At 29.5% G+C, this 20,353-nt stretch overlaps 3 protein-coding genes and 1 non-coding gene across 4 annotated transcripts; 2 read left to right on the top strand and 2 right to left on the bottom strand.

Annotated features, from left to right (window-relative positions):
• Positions 1–2,990: 2,990 nt before the first annotated feature.
• LOC120119493 (WAT1-related protein At2g39510-like) lies at positions 2,991–5,013 on the bottom strand. The gene is made up of 7 exons (XM_039139307.1): positions 4,797–5,013; positions 4,649–4,711; positions 4,445–4,561; positions 4,100–4,343; positions 3,738–3,899; positions 3,515–3,666; positions 2,991–3,225 (listed from the first exon to the last, which is right to left on the bottom strand). Exons 1-7 carry the CDS (start codon positions 4,994–4,996, stop codon positions 3,021–3,023), a joined length of 1,143 nt encoding a protein of 380 aa, XP_038995238.1. The 5' UTR covers positions 4,997–5,013; the 3' UTR covers positions 2,991–3,020.
• An 8,643-nt stretch (positions 5,014–13,656) lies between these two features.
• On the top strand, positions 13,657–13,728 carry TRNAH-GUG. Its single transcript has one exon. It is a non-coding gene; the product is annotated as a tRNA-His (tRNA).
• A 1,350-nt stretch (positions 13,729–15,078) lies between these two features.
• Positions 15,079–15,313, top strand: LOC120119288 (dolichyl-diphosphooligosaccharide--protein glycosyltransferase subunit 4A-like). Its single transcript, XM_039139113.1, has one exon. It carries the CDS (start codon positions 15,079–15,081, stop codon positions 15,190–15,192), a length of 114 nt encoding a protein of 37 aa, XP_038995044.1. The 3' UTR covers positions 15,193–15,313.
• Positions 15,314–17,867: 2,554 nt separating this feature from the next.
• On the bottom strand, positions 17,868–20,110 carry LOC120119491 (heat shock cognate 70 kDa protein 2-like). The gene is made up of 2 exons (XM_039139305.1): positions 19,801–20,110; positions 17,868–19,645 (listed from the first exon to the last, which is right to left on the bottom strand). The coding sequence occupies exons 1-2, from the start codon at positions 20,012–20,014 to the stop codon at positions 17,913–17,915; spliced, it is 1,947 nt and encodes a 648-aa protein (XP_038995236.1). The 5' UTR covers positions 20,015–20,110; the 3' UTR covers positions 17,868–17,912.
• Between the last annotated feature and the right edge of the window lie 243 nt (positions 20,111–20,353).

Here is a 20,353-nt window from a genome sequence, read left to right as displayed (position 1 = left end):
TGCAAGATATATAAAAATGAAAAGCATGTGTATAATCTGGATTTTGTGTGCATATATGATGCATTATGTGAATATTGAGGTAAAAACAAGTGAGACATGAATGCATGCAGTAACTTTTCCTTTAGGTTGAAATGAGCATCTCTTGTAACATTAGTTATTCACTGGGCTTTCCGTGCACACATGTTGTTTAATACTTTTTCAGAGGATTAGTAGTTGAATCAGAGGCAAGGGGTAAGTATCCGGTGTGATCGAGCTAGACAATATTAAATAAAGTGTATGTAGTTTGGTTTCATAAAACGACAATGTGAGAATCATTGGAAACTTAGATGACCTTTGAATTATTGATCATGTAATAAATGTGGTATGTTAATTGGACTATTAGATTTGTAATGAAGCATGTCGATTGGATTGATTTTGTTGGATCCAACAACCTTTTTTTTGGTAATATAAGATCCTATAGCACTTCTTTCCTCTAATAAGTCTTACCGTCTTAGAAGTGTTTTTTTTATGAAACCCATTTTTCTTAAAAAAAATATGAAAAGTTTTTTAAGCTAATGTGGTTGTCATACTCATAACAATCAGGTATACAATTTGTATGTAAGAATTAATATTCTAATTTCCACTTTAACGACTTTAAAAAAATTAATTTCCACTTTAACGGAACAATAAACCAATAACAAAAGGCATCTTTGTAGGTCAATATTCTGGATATTTGTTCCTTTGGATTCTAAAAAATTATTTATTTTCACGGGTGAGTGATTAAAGAAAAATTGTTATCTTCATAGGTTTTGAATTTGAGTAACAATAATTACATAATATTTACGTATTTATTATCCAATAATTGAGAGTCTTTATAACAAATATTACTACTTATAATCACTCTAGATTAATAAAAAAATATTTATTTAAAAAAAAGTCTACAAATTAATCTTTAATTTTAAGAGTAATTTTAACATCAAATTACTTAAATAAATGTAAAGTTAGAAATATGTCACTCGACTAAAATATTATTAAAAAACATTTAACTTGTGGTTAAATATTAGAAGTAAAAAGTGATATGACATGGTACAATAATATTTTAATCCTCAAAATTTATAGTCTATCAATTCAATTCTAATTCAAAACAATTTAATAAATTTAATTATTCCTATTTAAAATTTTCATTCTTTTAGTCTTTGTTTTGATCTTAAATTGCGTGTTATTCTACTAGAAATATTATATTACTTTTTTGTTACTTTTATGATATACTAATAGTTTAACCGTAACTTTTGCTATTTTATGATAAAATATAATTTTCCAAGTATTGTTTTAATCCAATAGACTCATTTGATTTGATAGTATCATATGAAGATTAAATTGATGGAATTTTTAAACATGAATGGTTAAATTTGTTAAATTATTTTAAATTAAGATAAAATTAATAGAATGTATAGGTTTTGACACCATGCCACATTTAACATTCGTTTTAATTTTAACAACAAAGTGAGATGTTTTTAATAATATTATAATTAAGTGATATATTTATAACTATTAGAAGAAAAGGCACATTTGCTAGTAAACCCATAAATAAGTGACTATGATTGTTCTTTACCCTAATTTTAGTTACAGATTAATTTCCTAGGATGTTAAAATAATAACTGAGTGGTTTTGCACTTAATGATGATAATTGATAACAACTGGGGATGACCAAGATCCCAACATAATACTGTTTTAATGTAAGATGTTGCATTGTCGTGTCCCTATAGAACTCATTTTCATTTTAGGTGGAACTATTTATTTTTTTTAAAGTTGGAATTCCATTTCAGAAATCCACAACAATACTTTTTTGATTTTTTTCTTTTACTTTTTCCAATTAAAATCTATGTCTACAAGACCATCATCTTCAACCCTAGAATAATATTTTTAACATGATAAATTTTATTAAGAGATCTTCTGATTTTTTTAAAAAAAAAATGATAATATGTCAAACCATATCATTTAATAAATATAAAATTAATTTTTTTGATCTAGTAATGTTTCAAGGATATGGGTTCAATATTGCCGAAAATAAGATATTTAAAAAATTTCGATATTATTTTATGGTCTTCAACATCTTTTGAAGAAGATAAGAAATCTCTCATCAAATTTAATAAATATAAAATTAATTTAATAACTTCAAACACAATGGGTTTAAAGCTTTACATAATTGTAAAATTCAAACCTTTAAAATTTTTAAATACAATTTCATAAGAATGATCACAAAAACAAAATGAATTAAAAATTTAATTTAATTTGTGTTATGTTTATGTTTACACGATTAACATGAAAAATGAATGTAAAACTTGATGATACACATGTGGCATAGCATGTGAAAATTCGTTCCAACTCATTTTACATAGCCCCATCCAATTATATTTTGATGCGTTCATTAATTGCTTTGTCCATCTCCTCAATAGACTTGATATGATTGGAAAGCAATATACATACATGGTTGGGTAACTCAATTATCTGTAAAATTATTAATAACTTATTTAATTTCAAAATGTTACAAATACCTAATTCCATTATAATTATTTTTTATTCAGCTAAGGTGATTTTAATGTTAAAGAGGTTATTGGATCGTTAAATATTTGAAAAAATTTTAACGTTAAATATTTTATTCATTACAAATATTAGATTTTATAGAATTATAATTCATTTGATTAATTTTCTATCGTTAATATGTCAACAGCTTATATACAGGGAAGGATCGAGGGGGTTGGGTGGGGCAGTCGTCCCACTGAAATTTTAAAATTACTATATATTTTATATATTTTTTTCTAAGTATTTTCCATTGATAATCTGTTTTTGTCTTTTCGAAATTCAAGTTCGCTCCCTGAAATTTTAAAAGTTCAAGTTAGCCCCTTCTAACATAGAATGATCAAAAAACATGAAATCCTAAATTGATAGAAAGAAAGAAAACAAATGGCTGGTTAGGCCAAACCAAAGCAATTAGAATAAGCATAGTCATATGCATGTAACATGTATATAATATTTTGTATTTATTGTGGGGTGTTTGTAGACACTTTGCTTAAATCTAAAGCAAAAAAATCTTGATTGGAAATGGGCGTTGTTGCATCATTTGTAGTGTCCATCTGAGTGTGTTCCTTTGTGTCGTCGGTTGAATCTGACAACATCTTCTCATCTCTGCTTTTCCCCCATAAAACCATGTAAAGCCCCACAACTATGACGATTGCTCCAATGACCCTGCAAAAACCATTTGAGTAGTGGGCTAATACGAAAATTTCTCAACCAATTACCGGTTCGAGTTTATGTGATTACAAAATATTAAAAAAAAATCAATTATAAGATTATATATGTTTACAATCTTTTTTATTTATTGTTAACGTATACTCATCCTATAAATATAATTGTTTGAACTCGAATCTTACAAGAAAGAATATTGAATCAAAAGCTACTTTTTCCCTTCTTTCTCCACTTTGCTTTCCAAGTGTTTGAAAACCAGAAGAAAAATTAAAGTGTGCAGATTACGTACCTTCCTAAATACATTATCTCGGAAAAGATAAAGGAACTCATAATGGCAACGATAACCATTGTCAAAGGATTAAATGAAGCAAAAAAGACTGGTCCCTTTGCTTGTATAACCATTGCTCCTATATAGTAAGCAACCCCAGAACATATAATTCCCTGCAATAATAATAATAAAATTCTCAAAGGCGACGTTGGAATTAATTTTCTATGGTTTAGGGTATTCGTACGCTGTAAATTGCGGCCAAGAGCTTAGAATCCCAATGAATGGCCCAAGCAGAAGCATTGCCCCTTTCCATTACCAAGGCAACAATGGCACCTTCAATTGTGCCCATAAAGCAAATCAATGTTGTTAAAGATAGCTCGGCAGGGAATGATTTTAGGGTGATGGTCTACACAAAGATAACAAACATAGTTATAACTCATAAACCCGTATTGAATTCGATTTTCGGTTTAGCTCAAATATATATTACTCGGATTTTGAATATGGGTCAGATACGTGTGTCAGACGTGAAAATTTTGGGGGGAAAAGGGAACGGAGTAATGTAGATTCGAATGAGAAAAATAAAAGGTCGGCATTTTCATTTCTTACTTGAAGAATGACAAAACATGCCCAACAAACACAGCCTACAAGGATCATGATAGCACCCTTTATAGGATCTTCAATGTTTGATGCATCAACCTTTGTAGATTGTGGGTGATGATTGATTTTCGTCCACGGAAATGGCAACATTGGCCCATTGAACATTGTCATTATCATTGCTCCTCCAACAGTTCCAATGGTCCCCAAAATCTTTGCTTGACACTGTACTTTCCTCGCATCAACTTTCTCAAACCTGGAAAATTTCTTCACAAAATCAACCTTGAAATCCACCAAAATCGAAAAGAAAAAAAAATTCATTGTCCGCGAAAGAAACACATTAACGGCGAATTTTACCTGCAAACCCATGCTAGCAAAAACACGAAGGCAGGAAGAACATTGGACAGGGCGGTCGCAACGGTTGCAGTCGTATACTTGATCCCAGTGTAATACAAGTTCTGATCGATTGCAGGCCTGCAAGGAAGATCAAATGTTACGTCTGTAATCTCGAAAAACATAAACCATGAAAAATCTTTGTTGATGGTTTAAGGTTTTCATTACTCCAATAAGCTCAACAACACTATCTGAACAAAGACAGATAAGGTCATCTTCGGCCGAACTTTCCTGCAAACAAAAACGTCGTCGGATCGTTATTTATCGGACCGATTTCGAACTCGAACACGAACAAGAGTCGAACAGAGAACCAAACCTTTCGAAAACAACGGCGAAAGGAGCGAGGACAAGAGTGGCAATGGCAAACCGATAGACCACCAAAACATGCTGGCTCATGCCTTTGTTGAGAGCATATTTGGCAACTATGGGCATGCCGGCCGAGCCTAAACGCATTAAAACCATGGCCACATACGGCTGAGCTTGATTGTATAAGCTACCTGTGGGTTTCATGGACATGGCTTTGTCTTTCTTGAAAAAATTTAAGATTTTGTTTGAAGAAATGGAGATGATGCATGTATTTATATACGCTGTCCATTTTTTCTAAAAAAATCTTTTCCTTTTTAATTTTGCATGTAAAAGTTATTACAGCTTCTTCACGTCTTTCTCAGCCCCTTTTAAAAGTCTAGGACAATTATTTTCCTATGGTTGAGTTTGGTATGTTCTAGCATCTAAGGCTATAAAATCAGCTAATCGGTCAGGTTTCAGTCGGACTTGGTAGGTCGGGTAAAATCAGGTACATATCAACTCAGGTTGATTTGACACCAGATTCAGATCGGGTTCAAGTCAGGTCAAATCAGTTCGGGTTATTTTCAGATTGATTTGACACCATATCCAAATCGGATTCAGGTCAGGTCAAATCAGTTCGGGTTATTTTCAGATTGATTTGACACCATATCCAAATCGGGTTCAGGTCAGGTCATTTTTCAGTTCAGATCGATGTCAGTTCAGGTCAAAACAGTTCAGGTCAAAACAGTTAAGGTCTGAAGCAGATAAAGACCAGGTTAATTCAGGTTCGGGTGGACTTCAGTCGGATCTCGTTCAGATAGGGTCACATCATTGACAGATAAAATTCAGGTCGGATGTTTACCGGATACGGATCGAGTTCAGGTCGGGTCGTTTTTATTTTTGGATTAATTATTTTGTCATCTTTCGTTATTGTTGAATTGCAAGTTAAAATTGTTTATGATTTCGAGTAAATTAAGAGAAAAAATAAATATTCATGGATAAATTTTGTAAAAAAATATAAATTTAAGGACAAAATTGAAGAAATGTAAAATTACAAATAAAATTTTAAAATATAAATTAAACAACACACATAGGTAAGGGACTAAATCAAAATAAATTTAAAATGTGAGGTTTAAATTAATATAAAAAGGACTAAATTAAATACATTTAAAAATTATGGGCCAGTTACAAAAATATAAATAACAACTAACAATGGGCCAAATGAAGATGCAAATATAAATTTAAGGACTAAATTGAATACATATAAAAGTTAAAATTGAAATAAATTAAAAAACAAAAAAGGATTAAATCGAAATAAATATAAAATGTGAAGAAATAATGAAAAATATAGTAAATTGCATTCATTGAAAAAATTGAAAAAATATAATATATATATATATATATATATAATATAAGTTTATATATAAACTATAAAAAGTATATAGTTTATAAACTATAATTTTTATTAATATAGTATTTATATATATATTATTCAAAGTGGGTGGTGGAAGAAAACTTTTTAAAATAAAGATTTTTTTTGTATGCAATTTTTTTTATTTGGGAATTTAGAGGGAAATTGAGAAGTTTTGAGAATATAGGGAAATTGAGAATTTAGAGGAAAATTGAGAAATTTAGAGGGAATAAAAAATTTTGGAGGGAAATTGAGATTTTATTTGGAAATATATTTTGGGTTAATTAGGCTCATGCTCTTCCAACAATCATCATTTTTCCACTTGTATTTGATTTTTGATTTCTTTCATTTTAGTCATGGTTTAATTGTAAATATCTTATTGAATTTTCAATTCGATGCAATTTAATCATGTATACATTCTAATTAATTTTATATATGTATAAACTATATAAACTATATAGTTTATAAATTATAATTTATATATAAATATATATTATGTATAACTATATATAATATATCTATATATATATATATATATATATATTTATAGAAACATTATGCATAAAATATAAAGTAATAAAGTATATAATTTATAAAACCCTAAACCTTTAAATTTTAAATCCTAAATCATGAACCCTAAACCTCAACCCTTGAACTATATATGTAACTTATAGTACATTCATGTATAAATCATGTATAGTATATATAAACTATATATATATAACCTATATATATATATATATATATAAACTATATAAAGTAAATTACTTATATAGTTTATCGAAACACTATGCATAAACTATATAAAATAATAAAGTATATAGGTTTATAGAAACCTTATACCCTAAATTATAAACCCTAAAACTTAAACTTTAAACCATAAACACTAAATTGTAAGCCCTAATATAAATGGACTAGCACTAATGCATAAACTATATAAAGTAAAAGAATATATTATTTATAGAAACCTTAAACCCTAAACCTTAAATCCTAAACCATAAACACTAAATACTAAACCCTAAACCCTAAACCCTAATATAATAGACTAGCACTATGTTAGTGTTTTTAGCAGGTTTGGTGATCAGGTTTTTTGCTGTTGTTTGGATATGGTTGTCCATCTCGTTCTATCTTCATTCTGTTGCATGGTTTGTAATGGTGTTAATTTGAGTTGGGTTGTGGCTTGGGGTATGCCTTGTGTGTTGTTAGTGTTATTTTTGTATTCGATCCTTCTCACCTCTTGGTTCACTCTTTTTTCTCCACTTAGGGTTAGGGAGATTTTTTAAAGAGGTCCTCGAGGTGTACTTTGCAATTATTCGTAATACAAAGTACCTCCTTTTCAAAAAAAAATGGACTAGCACTAAATCATAAACATTAAACCCTAAACCCTAAACAATTGCAAGTTGTAATTGTATATGATTTCGAATAAATTACAAAAAAAATAATGGATCAATTTTGTTAAAAATATAAATTTCAGGACAAAATTGAAGAAATGTAAAATTACAAATAAAATTTTAAAATATAAATTAAACAACACACATAGGTAAGGGATAAAATCGAAATAAATTTAAAATATGAGGTTTAAATTAATATAAAAAATGGGAATTGATGCTAGCATGGGGCGTTTGTTTCTTGATTCCCAGTTAGTGTGTTATGGTAGTGGTTATTCCCACACAAGTAGTGCGCATGCACTTCTTTGTCATTGGAATGGTTATTTTAATGCTTTTGAGAAACTTAATAGGGCATCAATGGAATCAAAATTGGAAGGATGTGCTGCTTTAGAAAGTAATATTATTGATTTGCCGTTTGAGCCTAGTGGAGGGGTCTCGATCAAGGCCATTGACGTGCATTGTGGGGGTTTGGTTTCTATTGGAGACGCAGATCCCGCCTAAAACCCCGATTTTCATTTCGTGCGCAATTGAATTTCAATTTACACCCCAAACTAAATATAAACTATATAATTAGTATAAGTTATATATAAATTAGGTTTATATGAACTATATATATAAACTATGTATATATGTATAAACTATAAAAAGTATATAGTTTATAAACTATAATTTATATTAATATAGTATATATATATATATATATTATATAAACTATATAGTTTATAAATTATAAATTATATTAATATAGTATATATATGTATGTATAACTAATATAAGTATTTTATAGATTATATATAGATATATATATATATAGTTTATAGAAACACTATGCATAAACTAAGTAATAAAGTATATAATTTATGAAAACTCTAAATCTTGAACCCTAAACCCTAAATCATAAACACTAAAACTTAAATCTTAAACCTTAAACACTAAACTACATAAATTAATAAAATATATAGTGTATAGAAACTCTAAACCCTAAACACTAAAACTTGAATACTAAACCCTAAACTCTAAACCCTAATGTAAATAAACTAGCACTAATGTATATATATTTGTAATAAAAGAGTAGACTTATGTATTGGGCCTATGTAAACTAATGTAAATGGACTATCACTATTGCAAATTGACTTATTTTTGGGTTTTATTATTACTTATTCATAACAATAAAATAAATGGGATATTAATGTGAATTAACCTAACATGCAACTAAAATATTAATTATGCAAATGAAATTAATATAACATGTACTACTATTTATGAACCATATAATATGCAATGTGACATACTAATTATTTAACACCTAATTAATGTTTATATAATTTACATTTAAATAATTTTATTAATTTTATTAAATAATTTTATATAATATGAATGTATAAACCATATATAGTATTTATAAACTATATATATAACATATATATATATATATATAAACTATATAAAGTATATTACTTATAGTTTATAGAAACACTATGCTTAAACTATATAAAGTATATAGTTTATAGAAACCCTAAACCCTAAACCCTAAACTTTAAACCATAAACACTAAACAATAAACCCTAATATAAATGGACTAGCACTAATGCATATATATTTGTAATAAAAGAGTGAGTTTATGTATTGAGCCTATGTAAACTAATGTAAATGGACTATCACTATTGCAAATGGACTTATTTTTGGGTTTTATTATTACTTATTCATAAAAACAAAATAAATAGGCTATTAATGTGAATTAACCTAACATGCAACTAAAATATTAATTATGCAAATAAAATTAATATGACATGTACTACTATTTATGAACCATATAATATGCAATGTGACATACTAATTATTTAACACCTAATTAATCATGTTTTATATAATTTATATTTAAATAATTTTATTAATTTTATTAAATAATTTTATTAATTTTATTAAATAATTTTATATAATATGTATATATAAACCATGTATAGTGTATATATATTTATATACTATATAAAATAAATTACTTCATCCATTGTAATATATAAGTCAGGTAAATATCAGATCAGATCATTAACAAGTCTGATCATTTACATGCCAGATTAAAAACAGGTCAGCTTAAAAACAGGTTAGGTTGAAAACATGTTGGGTAATATCAGTTATTTACCAGATCAATCTCGGGTTCGGGTTCGGGTATCATATTTTCGGTTCAATTCGGGTTCAGGTCGTTCTCAGGTCGGATGCAGTTCGGGTTCAGATCCACAGTTTCCAGGTCTAAATCGGGTTCAGGTTAACACCAGTTTCGACTCGAGTCGGTATCGGATCGCCACAGTATATGTCAAAAACAATTTTGACTCGAGTCAGTTTCAGTCAGTTTTGCAGGTCGGGTCAGCTTTTTATAGCCCTATAAGCATTAACATAATTGTTTTGGAGTGGGCTGCCCGGAAAATTTAACTCGAACTTATTTGATTTGATCTATAGTAAATTTTAATAATAAAATTAGTATTTTTAAAAATAACTATAATATATATATATAAATATCATGTTTATGGAATATTTTAATCTTTATATTTGTACCATAAAATAAATTCTTAATAAAAAAAGGAAAGAAAGAAATTCAATTACTTTGCGAAAATTACACTCAATTGATTTCTCGACTTCCAAAAATTCATCAATGTTAATATTTGATTGAGAAAAATTGTCGTTAATTTTTTCTAATTAGTTATTGCTATTTAATATTGAACAATTAATTCAAATCTAATTTTGAAGAAGTCCATTACAGAGATAACTCTCCCAACACATTTTATTTTATACGCAACACACTAAAATTTAAACTCTTAACCTTATTTAAGTGTTTCATCCCACTATATTAACTTTATTAATATAATTGTTATTGTATGACATTTAATAATGGCATATATAAAATTAAAAAGTATAAAAAATAAAATAAAATATGGTGAAGTTTGAAACATTTTAAAATTATTAAAAATATTAAAAATATTGAAATGTTAAATTATTAATTTCAAAAGAATGTTTTAAAAACTCTAATTAATATCCCGAGATTCTTGTCCGGTTTCTCCTATCTAAAATAATATCCCCTTACAAAGCATCCCTCGGACCAATCCCATTAAATTTAGGGTAAAGTACAACAGAGGTAATAAACTATGCTCAAACGATCATTTTAGTCACTAAATTTTTAAATTAAAAATATCATGAAATATATTAAATAATTATAAAGTTATCATTAAATTTATAGTATTAAAAAATCAAAATTTATTTAATGACTTTTATAATTTATGAAAGTTTAATAACAAAAAAAAAATATTTTTAACATAGTTAAGTGACTTCCGATTACTACTGTGTACGATTTAGTTTAATTCGATTAGATATTTTTTTTGAATAATCCATCTATTTTTTACTTTTTTCATATTATCTTTGATTTTTGAGATTTGTATTTTATTTTGATAAAGTAACATTATTTATGGCTTTTGAATATTATTTGAAAAAATTAATCTTTTTTCATGAATAATTTTTAAATAAATAAAAATGATTAGAAATTTTTATATATACTTTTTAAAGTCATTTCCCTATTTAAATTATAAAATATTTATTATATATTATAGAACTAATTATAAATTAAATAAGCTTTGAATTCGATTCAATTCAAGTAATCATAATTTAAAATTTTTAAATTTGTGAACTAAAACCTCTAACACTTCGAAATATTATAAAATCAAGAACCACTATATGTTGTCTAGCAAAGTGGGAAAATCTTTGATGGATTGGTGGGTTTGGTATATAATTAGCAAAGAGTTGTAGTGAAACATTTTTAAAAAAAATTGGATATAATAATTGAATTTATTTTATCAATTTAAGATTTTAAAATAATTAACCATTAAATTTAATAAAATATTAGATTATTCAAACTCGAATTTTGATCACCATATGTTGTTTTAGAATTAAAAATAAATCTAAACATAACTCATATAAATAAGGTTTAGTTGTTTTGAGGTTAATATTTAACATTTTCAAAATCTATATACATGTACACTATTCTTAAATTGAATTATATAATTATTAACTTTTATTTATTTTAAAAAACTTTAATAAAAAGTTCATTTAATTTACCAATATTTTTTTATTTATATAACTATTGGCGTTTGATATAACAGAAATTGTTATGTCTAGTCAAAATTAGGTAATAATAATCGATCAATATATGCTTTACTTAATAAACATAAGGTCCCGCACAAGTCTTAAAATCTGAATCAGATAACATTTATAGCGATTATATTTCTTAACTTAATTAGGTATCAAGGCAGTTAGAAAATAATAAAAATATTTTTACATTAAATAATAACGAATATTATTTTAAAATATTATTTTGAATTAATCATTTGTATACTATCTATGGACCAACTTATTTATATCGGGTTTTGTAGATGATTATTATGGGGTGATCCTCCCAACTTAATTTATTCCATATGCAAACGTTAGTTTTGAAACTCATGACATTACTCTTTTATCTCATTTCACTAGATTAACGAGTTATTAGTAAAATATATATTTTTATTTATCTACAAAGATGTAATCCATCTCATACTTTCATAAGCCCATGCCGTGCTCAAATTTGCCTTTGCCAGATTTTGATTATGATTGGATTTGGTTTGACTTTATTTATTACTCATTTTATTATTAAAATAAAAGATATTTAGAGTTTTATATAATATTTATATATTTTTATGACTAAAAATAAATAAAATATCATTTTATTACCTAAGAATTGAATTCAAAACAATTGGTACTAAAATTTAAATAAAAATATTTTACTGTTATAATACTTTTTATTTTATTATATCTCAATTTAACTAATATTTTATATGCTTTATTATAGTTATTCATATAATTTAAAATTTATTTACATAAAATATTAAAAATTAAAATCATTTAATTAGTGATAATCCAATATTTAATGTAATTATAAATTTAATTTATTTTAAATAATTATTATATTCCATGCGAAGAGTGAGTAAAATATATAATTGGAATAAAATTACACATGCTTAACAACTTGTAGCTGTAGTTTAGTGGTAAGAATTCCACATTGTGGCTGTGGAGATCTGGGCAGGAATCTCAGCAGCCAGGTTAAATGTATTTTTGGGTCTGTAAACGTTGCCGTTTTGTCTCCATAGTGATTGATAACTCGATGAATAGTTTAACTAAAAAAAGAGAGCCTTCAGGCCATTACAAAAAGAAATTATCCTTAAGCAGCACAATCATTATGGAAAATATTGAAAACCATATCAGGAAGACCAAACGGTATTTTTGTTATATCATCTCTAATTTACTTTGCAACATCGATTTTTGTTATATAACTTTTAAATTGATATTTTATATTTTAATTGTAATATCAATGAATTTAATTGAAGAATTTGTTTCGTATCAATAATAAACTTTGATTGAAAAGGCTAAAGAACTGATTTAGATTTTGATTTAAAACTGTACCACTTTAAAACGATTGTGTCAAAAGTTCTATTTTTCATTTAAATTTCCATCAATTTTTCTAAAAGTTAATTTATTCTATCTTAACGATTTTCGATTGATTGTTCGAGCTAATATTATAATTATAAGTTGTGTAGTTAATCTTTATGTTAACTTGTTGGTTGACTTAGAATATGTATTCAACCCCTTGGATTTTTTACCTAGTTAGTTCTGAAAATATAATTTATGTTATGTCATGTTCTATTGTGAACATATCAAATAATTTCAATAATAAAATAAAATATTATCTTTTTAGAAATTTTATATTCAAGTATTTGTGTTTGCATAGTGTGTATCATCAATAGATTAATAAATATTTGAATATATATTATCTTGTAATCACCTAAAAAGTCAAGACTATTAAAAAAATGTCATATTTTATTAATAATTCAATTTAAATTATATTTTATATAATATGATTTAAATTTTTTTACTTAATATATTAAAAAAATCATATAATTAATAGTGATTCAATATTTAATATAATTATAAACTATATTTATTTATTATCAATTATTAGATCTTATCCGAAGAATAAAAGATCTAAGTATATAAAAATGGTTGATGTCAACCGACTCGTGGCTGTAGTTTAGTGGTAAGAATTCCACGTTGTGGCCGTGGAGACCTGGGCTCGAATCCCAGCAGCCACATTTGTATATTTTTCCCTCTTTCCGGTCCATGAAACGCTGCCGTTTTTCATCCAGAGTGTACAATTCAAAGTTTTCGAAGTCGATAAATAGGGATCCTTCACCTTCAGTGTTCTGTTTCACTCGTTCTTTCCTGAGATCTCAGCTCGTTTCTTCAGCTCTTTGGCTTTAACTTGCGTCGCCTACATCCGTCAAGGTACGCCATTGTTTTTCTCGTTAATCAATGTATCACCAACGTAGTCGGTATCGGATCATAGGTTTCTTATACGTTCACATTCGTCGATAGATTTCTTCGTTTTTCGTGGTATTTTGGCTCGTTCTTTCTAATATTCCAGTTTTCATGATCTTCCATTGTTCTTCATTGCGATTTTGGTTATATAAGCTGAAAACTGAATGATTTCTAGTAATAAGTGATTGCACAGACTGGATCTGGAGTTTGAACATATTACTTTTTCAAATTCTTCATTTGTTGGATGTTTATCATAATATTAGAAAGGACGAGCCTATTTGTTTCATTCTCACAATTAGCATTTTGGTTATATAAGCTGAGAACTGAATGATTTCATGTTATTCCATTAACGCATTTTGGTTAATCATGTTCTATTTAACCCTCTGTGTTCCGTTCTCAAAATTCACATCTAAAATGAATCCTAATATTTAAATTCTAGCCAAACATAGCTAACAGTTTTCTTCTATGTTGCTTAGTTTTTCCTGTTCTTCTTTTAGGTACCGTGCTTGATATATATCACGACAAGGTTATAGGATATGATATCCTGAATAGATAAAAATGTTTTCTAAAAAATGAACTTCCCTGTATTTGTATTGGACATCGAATACAGTAGATGATTGGTACTTTGAAACCTTCTTTGAGATTAGAATTTCGTTGGCTTGATACTCGCACCTAGAAACATAGATATTTCGAGTATATACTTATATACAACACTCATATCGAATAATGTAGACAATTGGAACTTTGAAACCTTTTTTGAGATTAGGGATTCATTGGCAAAATTTGTGATTAATCTTCTGATTTACAGTTTTTTCCTATGTTGCTTCAATTGCCCATCTGAAGTATCCTGTTTGGCGTATACTCGGACATCGTTATAGGATATGATCCTTTTACATATTTGAAAATGCTTTAAAAAATTGAATATGCTCGTATAGGATGTATGCTTGTACCCGATATTGTTATCGAGCAACGTAGATATTTAGAGTATATACTTGTATCCGACACTCACAGGGAAAAACATGGATGGAATTTGAACTTTGAAGCTTCCTTTGGGACTAGGGATTCATTGGGAAATATTTTTTATTTGCCTACTGATTTGAGGTGATTTTTATGTGATGATGCAGATGATTGATGATGAACAGCTGGGGTTTCTTGCCAATTTTCTAGGCATTTTAATATTTGCGCTGGTTATTGCTTATCATTATGTGACGGCTGACCCAAAGTATGAAGGGAACTGAAAAAAGGGTATCCATAAAAACTAATTTATGCAACTTTTAGATAAGAACTTGTAGATTTTACTTCTGGAATATTACTAAATATTGGCATTTAGTTGATTTTTCTTTAAGATTTATAGCATATAACCATTGTTCCCAATCCCATTTAGTAATTTTTTGTTATTTATTTTATCATTTTTTGTTTTCAATGGCTTAGTTGGCATTAACCATGGCATACACTGATTACCCTCCCTAAAGGCATGAATCCGGGCTTCGTGCTTGAATATGAATCGGGAGTCTCGGTAATCAAACTTATCGCAGCAGTTACACTTTGTTCCTTCTTCCATCCCCACCAAGAGACTATAGCACTTGCTAAGGCACCGACTGGCTACGAGGGCATAGTGGTTGACGTTATGGGTAACGATTACCAGTACCTACCGTCGTCAAGTCGTGATTTGTTGCTTATGGTACCACACTTTCTATTTCAGGTTCTAAATTAACCATCCTTTCTGAAGACTAATCAATGGTAGCTACCGGTAATTGTTTCCGATAATGTTCGACCACCATGTCTAGCAGTCCCTTAACCAAGTGCTCGATAGTTTCTTGGTGGTGAAAGGAGCACTGCTTCATGTGGCTGAATACGATTGGATTGCGGATGAAATTCAGAAGGAAAAAAAGACAAACTATAGAACTTTAAAAAGGTAGAGGGACGAAAATGGTAATAATAAGTTTTCCGTCACCGAGTTGCAACGTATGGAGTTTGGGTTTTCAGTTCTGGTAAACATGCGTCTTTAAAGAATTTAAAGTAAACTACTTATTTAGTCACCCTACTATCACTTTGATTCTGTTTTGGTCACTTTTTCCAAAATAATAAAAATGATCATTTCAACAGTTTTGTGAACTTTTAAAGATTGATGACTAAAATGAAATCAAAACACATTATTAATGATACTTTAAAAAGTATTAATTGAATTATCAAAATAGAATTAAAATAATAGTTAGATAACTAAATACAAAACAAAATTTACCCAAGAATTTATTATAAAATGTCTTAAATATCTACATATTCAAATTTTTGATGATTGTGTCAAACTCGATTTGAATATAAAACAATTGTAATCTGAAATGATTACTCCAAATTGATTTTAATTCGAAATTTTAAATCTTATATTTAGCAGATCCAGATTTACTCTTTAAAATAAATTCGAACCCATCCCGTATACAGGCCGTGCATCCAATTGATTGGTAAACATAAAAATATTTAGTTAAGATTAATTGGCAATATATTATTAAATTGTTACATTCAATTAATGATTAGATTATTAATTTATTATTATTAACGGTAGCTAAGATTATAAAAATATATAAAATTAGATTAATTTTTTATTGAAATAACTAATTTTATTCAAAATAAAAAATATCTCAAATTATAATAAAATTTACAATTGTAATCGTAAATTAAACACATAATTAAGAAAATTTCTTATAATCATTGAAATAAAACCAACAACTTAAGTTCACATAAGGACCATACAAGGAAAGGTTAAAAATCTAACTAAGAAACTCTAACAAAGATAGATACAAATAGATCTGATCGTATTGACAAACGAACTACAAAAGCGTATCAAACTATTAAAGGACCGTCGACAAACCGCAAATCAGACTCGAGCGACGTGAAAAGTTATCCACAAATACAAAACGGGTATCCACATCTATTCCAAGGGTTCAAAGATCAACAAGATATCAAATAAGTATCACCCTAATCAATTGTGGTGATGTCAAATCAACCCTTAGAAAAAAATGAAAAAATATTGACAAATAATCGAAAAACACGTCAAAACATATAAAAAAATGTCATAAAGACAGAGGAAGATGTGTCATACCGGCAAAACTATTGAAAAAAAATAGAGATATAATATAAAAAAAAGACAATAAAGAATATCGACGGTTAATAACCAACAATAAAATTAGTATCGTTGCTGATTAATCTATACTAAAAAGAAAAGAGATGAGCGACACATCAATAGAAAACTTGAGTTTTATTAAACTAATTATTAAAATTTTCTTATTTTTATCTTTATATTTGTAAAAAGAGGTGAATGATTAGATTATTGATAATGCTCTTCATAATAAATTATAAATTCTTTCGCATTAAAAATATTTGATTTACGATTGTATTTAGTCTTAAAAATGATTAGACTAACAGGTTATATTTTAATATAAAATATTTTAATTTTATATAAATTTTAAACCATTAAAAGAGTACAAATAAATAACAGAGATTATTTCATTTTTTTATGAATAACTTCTCATTTCATATAATCTAATTTTTTCTCATTTAAAATGTATGTTTATTCTTTTACATTGAATCTGCTGCTTGGAAACACAGTTGGAAGACAACATGAAATAGCCAAAATAGTATTTGTTTCTTTCAATTTATAATATTGCTTAATATTTCCTATACAATTTGCATTTGTATAAGGGATTCATTATAAAATTTTCTCTAGTTATTGCAACTCAGGAATGGAGTATAAGAGTACTGTGAACTAAAAAAAACTTTTTTAAAGGTACTGAGCTGTAATTAATCAGAAAATAATCTAAAATCCTTGATCCATTACCCAAAATGGGAAATACATTCCCAAAATACACCGGAAGTCTCTTTCAAAACAGAGATTGCAGAAAGCATAAAAACATAAAACCACCAGAAGCCGTTAAACATCGGCAATACTATATTAATATTTAGTTTAATCGACTTCCTCAATCTTAGGACCAGCACCACTGCCGCCAGCATGAGGTGCATCGTCATCCATGCCACCACCCATGTCCGCCCCAGCACCTTGATACATCTTGGCGATTATCGGATTGCAGATGCTCTCGAGCTCCTTCATCTTATCCTCAAACTCCTCGGCTTCTGCAAGCTGGTTGCCATCCAACCACTGGATGGCTCCGTCGATGGCATCCTCAATCTTCTTCTTCTCGGCCGGGTCTAGTTTGGATCCAATCTTCTCATCCCTGATGGTGTTTCTCATGTTGTATGAATAATTCTCCAATGCATTCTTGGCTTCAACCTTTTTCTTGTGCTCCTCGTCTTCGGACTTGTACTTCTCGGCCTCTTGAACCATCTTTTCAATTTCTTCCTTCGACAAACGACCCTTGTCGTTTGTGATTGTGATCTTGTTCTTCTGACCGGTAGTCTTGTCCTCAGCGGAGACATTCAGGATACCGTTAGCATCAATGTCGAAGCAAACGGTAATTTGAGGAACACCCCTGGGTGCTGGTGGAATGCCGGATAGCTCAAATTTACCCAACAGGTTGTTATCCCTTGTTCTAGCTCTCTCACCCTCGTAAACCTGGATCAAGACACCAGGCTGGTTATCGGAGTAAGTCGAAAATACCTGCTCCTTCTTGGTGGGGATAGTCGTGTTTCTTGGAATCAAAACTGTCATAACTCCACCAGCGGTTTCGAGTCCGAGAGACAAAGGAGTGACATCCAAAAGCAATAAATCTTGAACCTTCTCATTGCCTTCACCACTCAAGATGGCAGCCTGAACTGCAGCACCGTAGGCAACAGCCTCATCGGGATTAATGCTCTTGCAGAGCTCCTTCCCATTGAAAAAGTCTTGCAACAACTGCTGTACCTTTGGAATCCTAGTCGAGCCACCGACAAGGACGACATCATGGACAGTGCTCTTATCCATCTTAGCATCTCTCAAACACTTCTCCACCGGCTCCATACACTTCCTGAAAAGATCCATGTTCAGCTCCTCGAACCTTGCACGGGTTATGGTGGTGTAAAAATCGATACCCTCGAACAACGAATCGATCTCGATTGTAGTTTGGGCAGTCGATGAAAGTGTCCTCTTTGCTCTCTCACAAGCCGTCCTCAATCTCCTCAAAGCCCTAGGGTTCCCACTGATATCCTTCTTATTCTTCCTCTTAAACTCTTGAACGAAATGGTTAACCATCCGGTTATCGAAATCCTCTCCACCCAAATGCGTATCACCGGCAGTGGCCTTAACTTCAAAGATACCTTCTTCAATGGTAAGCAATGAAACATCAAAAGTACCACCACCGAGATCGAAAATCAAGACATTCTTTTCACCAACACTGGTGGCTTTCTTATCAAGACCATAAGCAATGGCAGCTGCCGTCGGCTCGTTGATGATTCGCATAACATTAAGCCCCGCAATGACTCCGGCATCCTTAGTGGCTTGCCTTTGGGAATCATTGAAGTATGCCGGCACTGTAACAACGGCGTTCTTGATCGTAGATCCAAGGTAAGCCTCGGCAATCTCACGCATTTTGATCAACACCATTGATGAGATTTCCTCGGCAGCAAATTGCTTTTCCTCGCCCTTGTACATGACAACAATCATGGGCTTATCGCCGGCACCGGCGATGACCTTAAAAGGCCAAAGCTTCATATCATTCTGAACCGACGAATCGCTAAACCTTCTACCAATCAATCGCTTAGCGTCTGTTATTAAACAAGAAAGTCAAATCTGGTAAATTCTACAAATCCTAGAGCACAAATTCATCAGCAGAAGTAATTTCTAGAGGCATGCAAAGTCTCAGATTCAAATCTACAGCACAGAATTTTACAATTAATTAAAAGGGGGAATAGAGATTTACCGAAGACGGTGTTGATAGGGTTCATGGCGACTTGATTTTTAGCAGCATCGCCGATTAAACGCTCGGAATCAGTGAAGCCAACGTAAGACGGCGTTGTACGGTTGCCTTGGTCGTTGGCGATGATTTCAACTCTGTCGTGTTGCCAAACTCCGACGCATGAGTACGTCGTGCCGAGATCTATTCCGATTGCCGGTCCTTCTCCTTTTCCGGCCATCGCTTAAAAAATTCAACAAAAATCAAAGAAAATGGGAAAAAATAAGAGTTTTTTGTTCTTTTGAATTGAACCGTGTGTTTTAGTGCTAAGGGGGTACTGATTTTATAGGTTTTAAATTTGGCTGATTAGGGTTCTAGAAAGTTCGGAGGGAAAATTGAGGATTTTGAACCGTTGGATTGAAAAAATGAACGGTCGAGGTTTTTATCTTACACGTTGAAAAAAGCGAACGGGGTCCACTAGTGTATTTAGTCGCGTGTTTCAGGCGGGTGAGAATTTTGATTTTTCTTTGACGAGGTCGGCCACGCGCTTTTGACGGGTATGGACCTTTCCGGGTTTGGA

Source organism: Hibiscus syriacus, unplaced genomic scaffold (genome assembly GCF_006381635.1).
Source record: "Hibiscus syriacus cultivar Baekdansim isolate YM2019G1 unplaced genomic scaffold, ASM638163v2 tig00110332_pilon, whole genome shotgun sequence".
Taxonomy (NCBI): Eukaryota; Viridiplantae; Streptophyta; class Magnoliopsida; order Malvales; family Malvaceae; genus Hibiscus; species Hibiscus syriacus.
The sequence above is the reverse complement of the archived record's forward strand: the minus strand, read 5'-3'. Positions and strand labels throughout refer to the sequence as shown.

What these genes read in the sequence shown, in the direction of transcription:
- LOC120119491 (XM_039139305.1), bottom strand. Translation starts at nt 20,014, where the DNA reads ATGGCCGGAAAAGGAGAAGGACCGGCAATCGGAATAGATCTCGGCACG. An exon ending in CCCTATCAACACCGTCTTCG is followed by an intron (nt 19,646 to 19,800) that starts GTAAATCTCTAT and finishes GTTTAATAACAG; the next exon opens with ACGCTAAGCGATTGATTGGT.
- LOC120119288 (XM_039139113.1), top strand. Translation starts at nt 15,079, where the DNA reads ATGATTGATGATGAACAGCTGGGGTTTCTTGCCAATTTTCTAGGCATT.
- LOC120119493 (XM_039139307.1), bottom strand. Translation starts at nt 4,996, where the DNA reads ATGTCCATGAAACCCACAGGTAGCTTATACAATCAAGCTCAGCCGTAT. An exon ending in TTGCTAGCATGGGTTTGCAG is followed by an intron (nt 4,344 to 4,444) that starts GTAAAATTCGCC and finishes GAAATTTTCCAG; the next exon opens with GTTTGAGAAAGTTGATGCGA. An exon ending in GAGATAATGTATTTAGGAAG is followed by an intron (nt 3,226 to 3,514) that starts GTACGTAATCTG and finishes TGGTTTTTGCAG; the next exon opens with GGTCATTGGAGCAATCGTCA.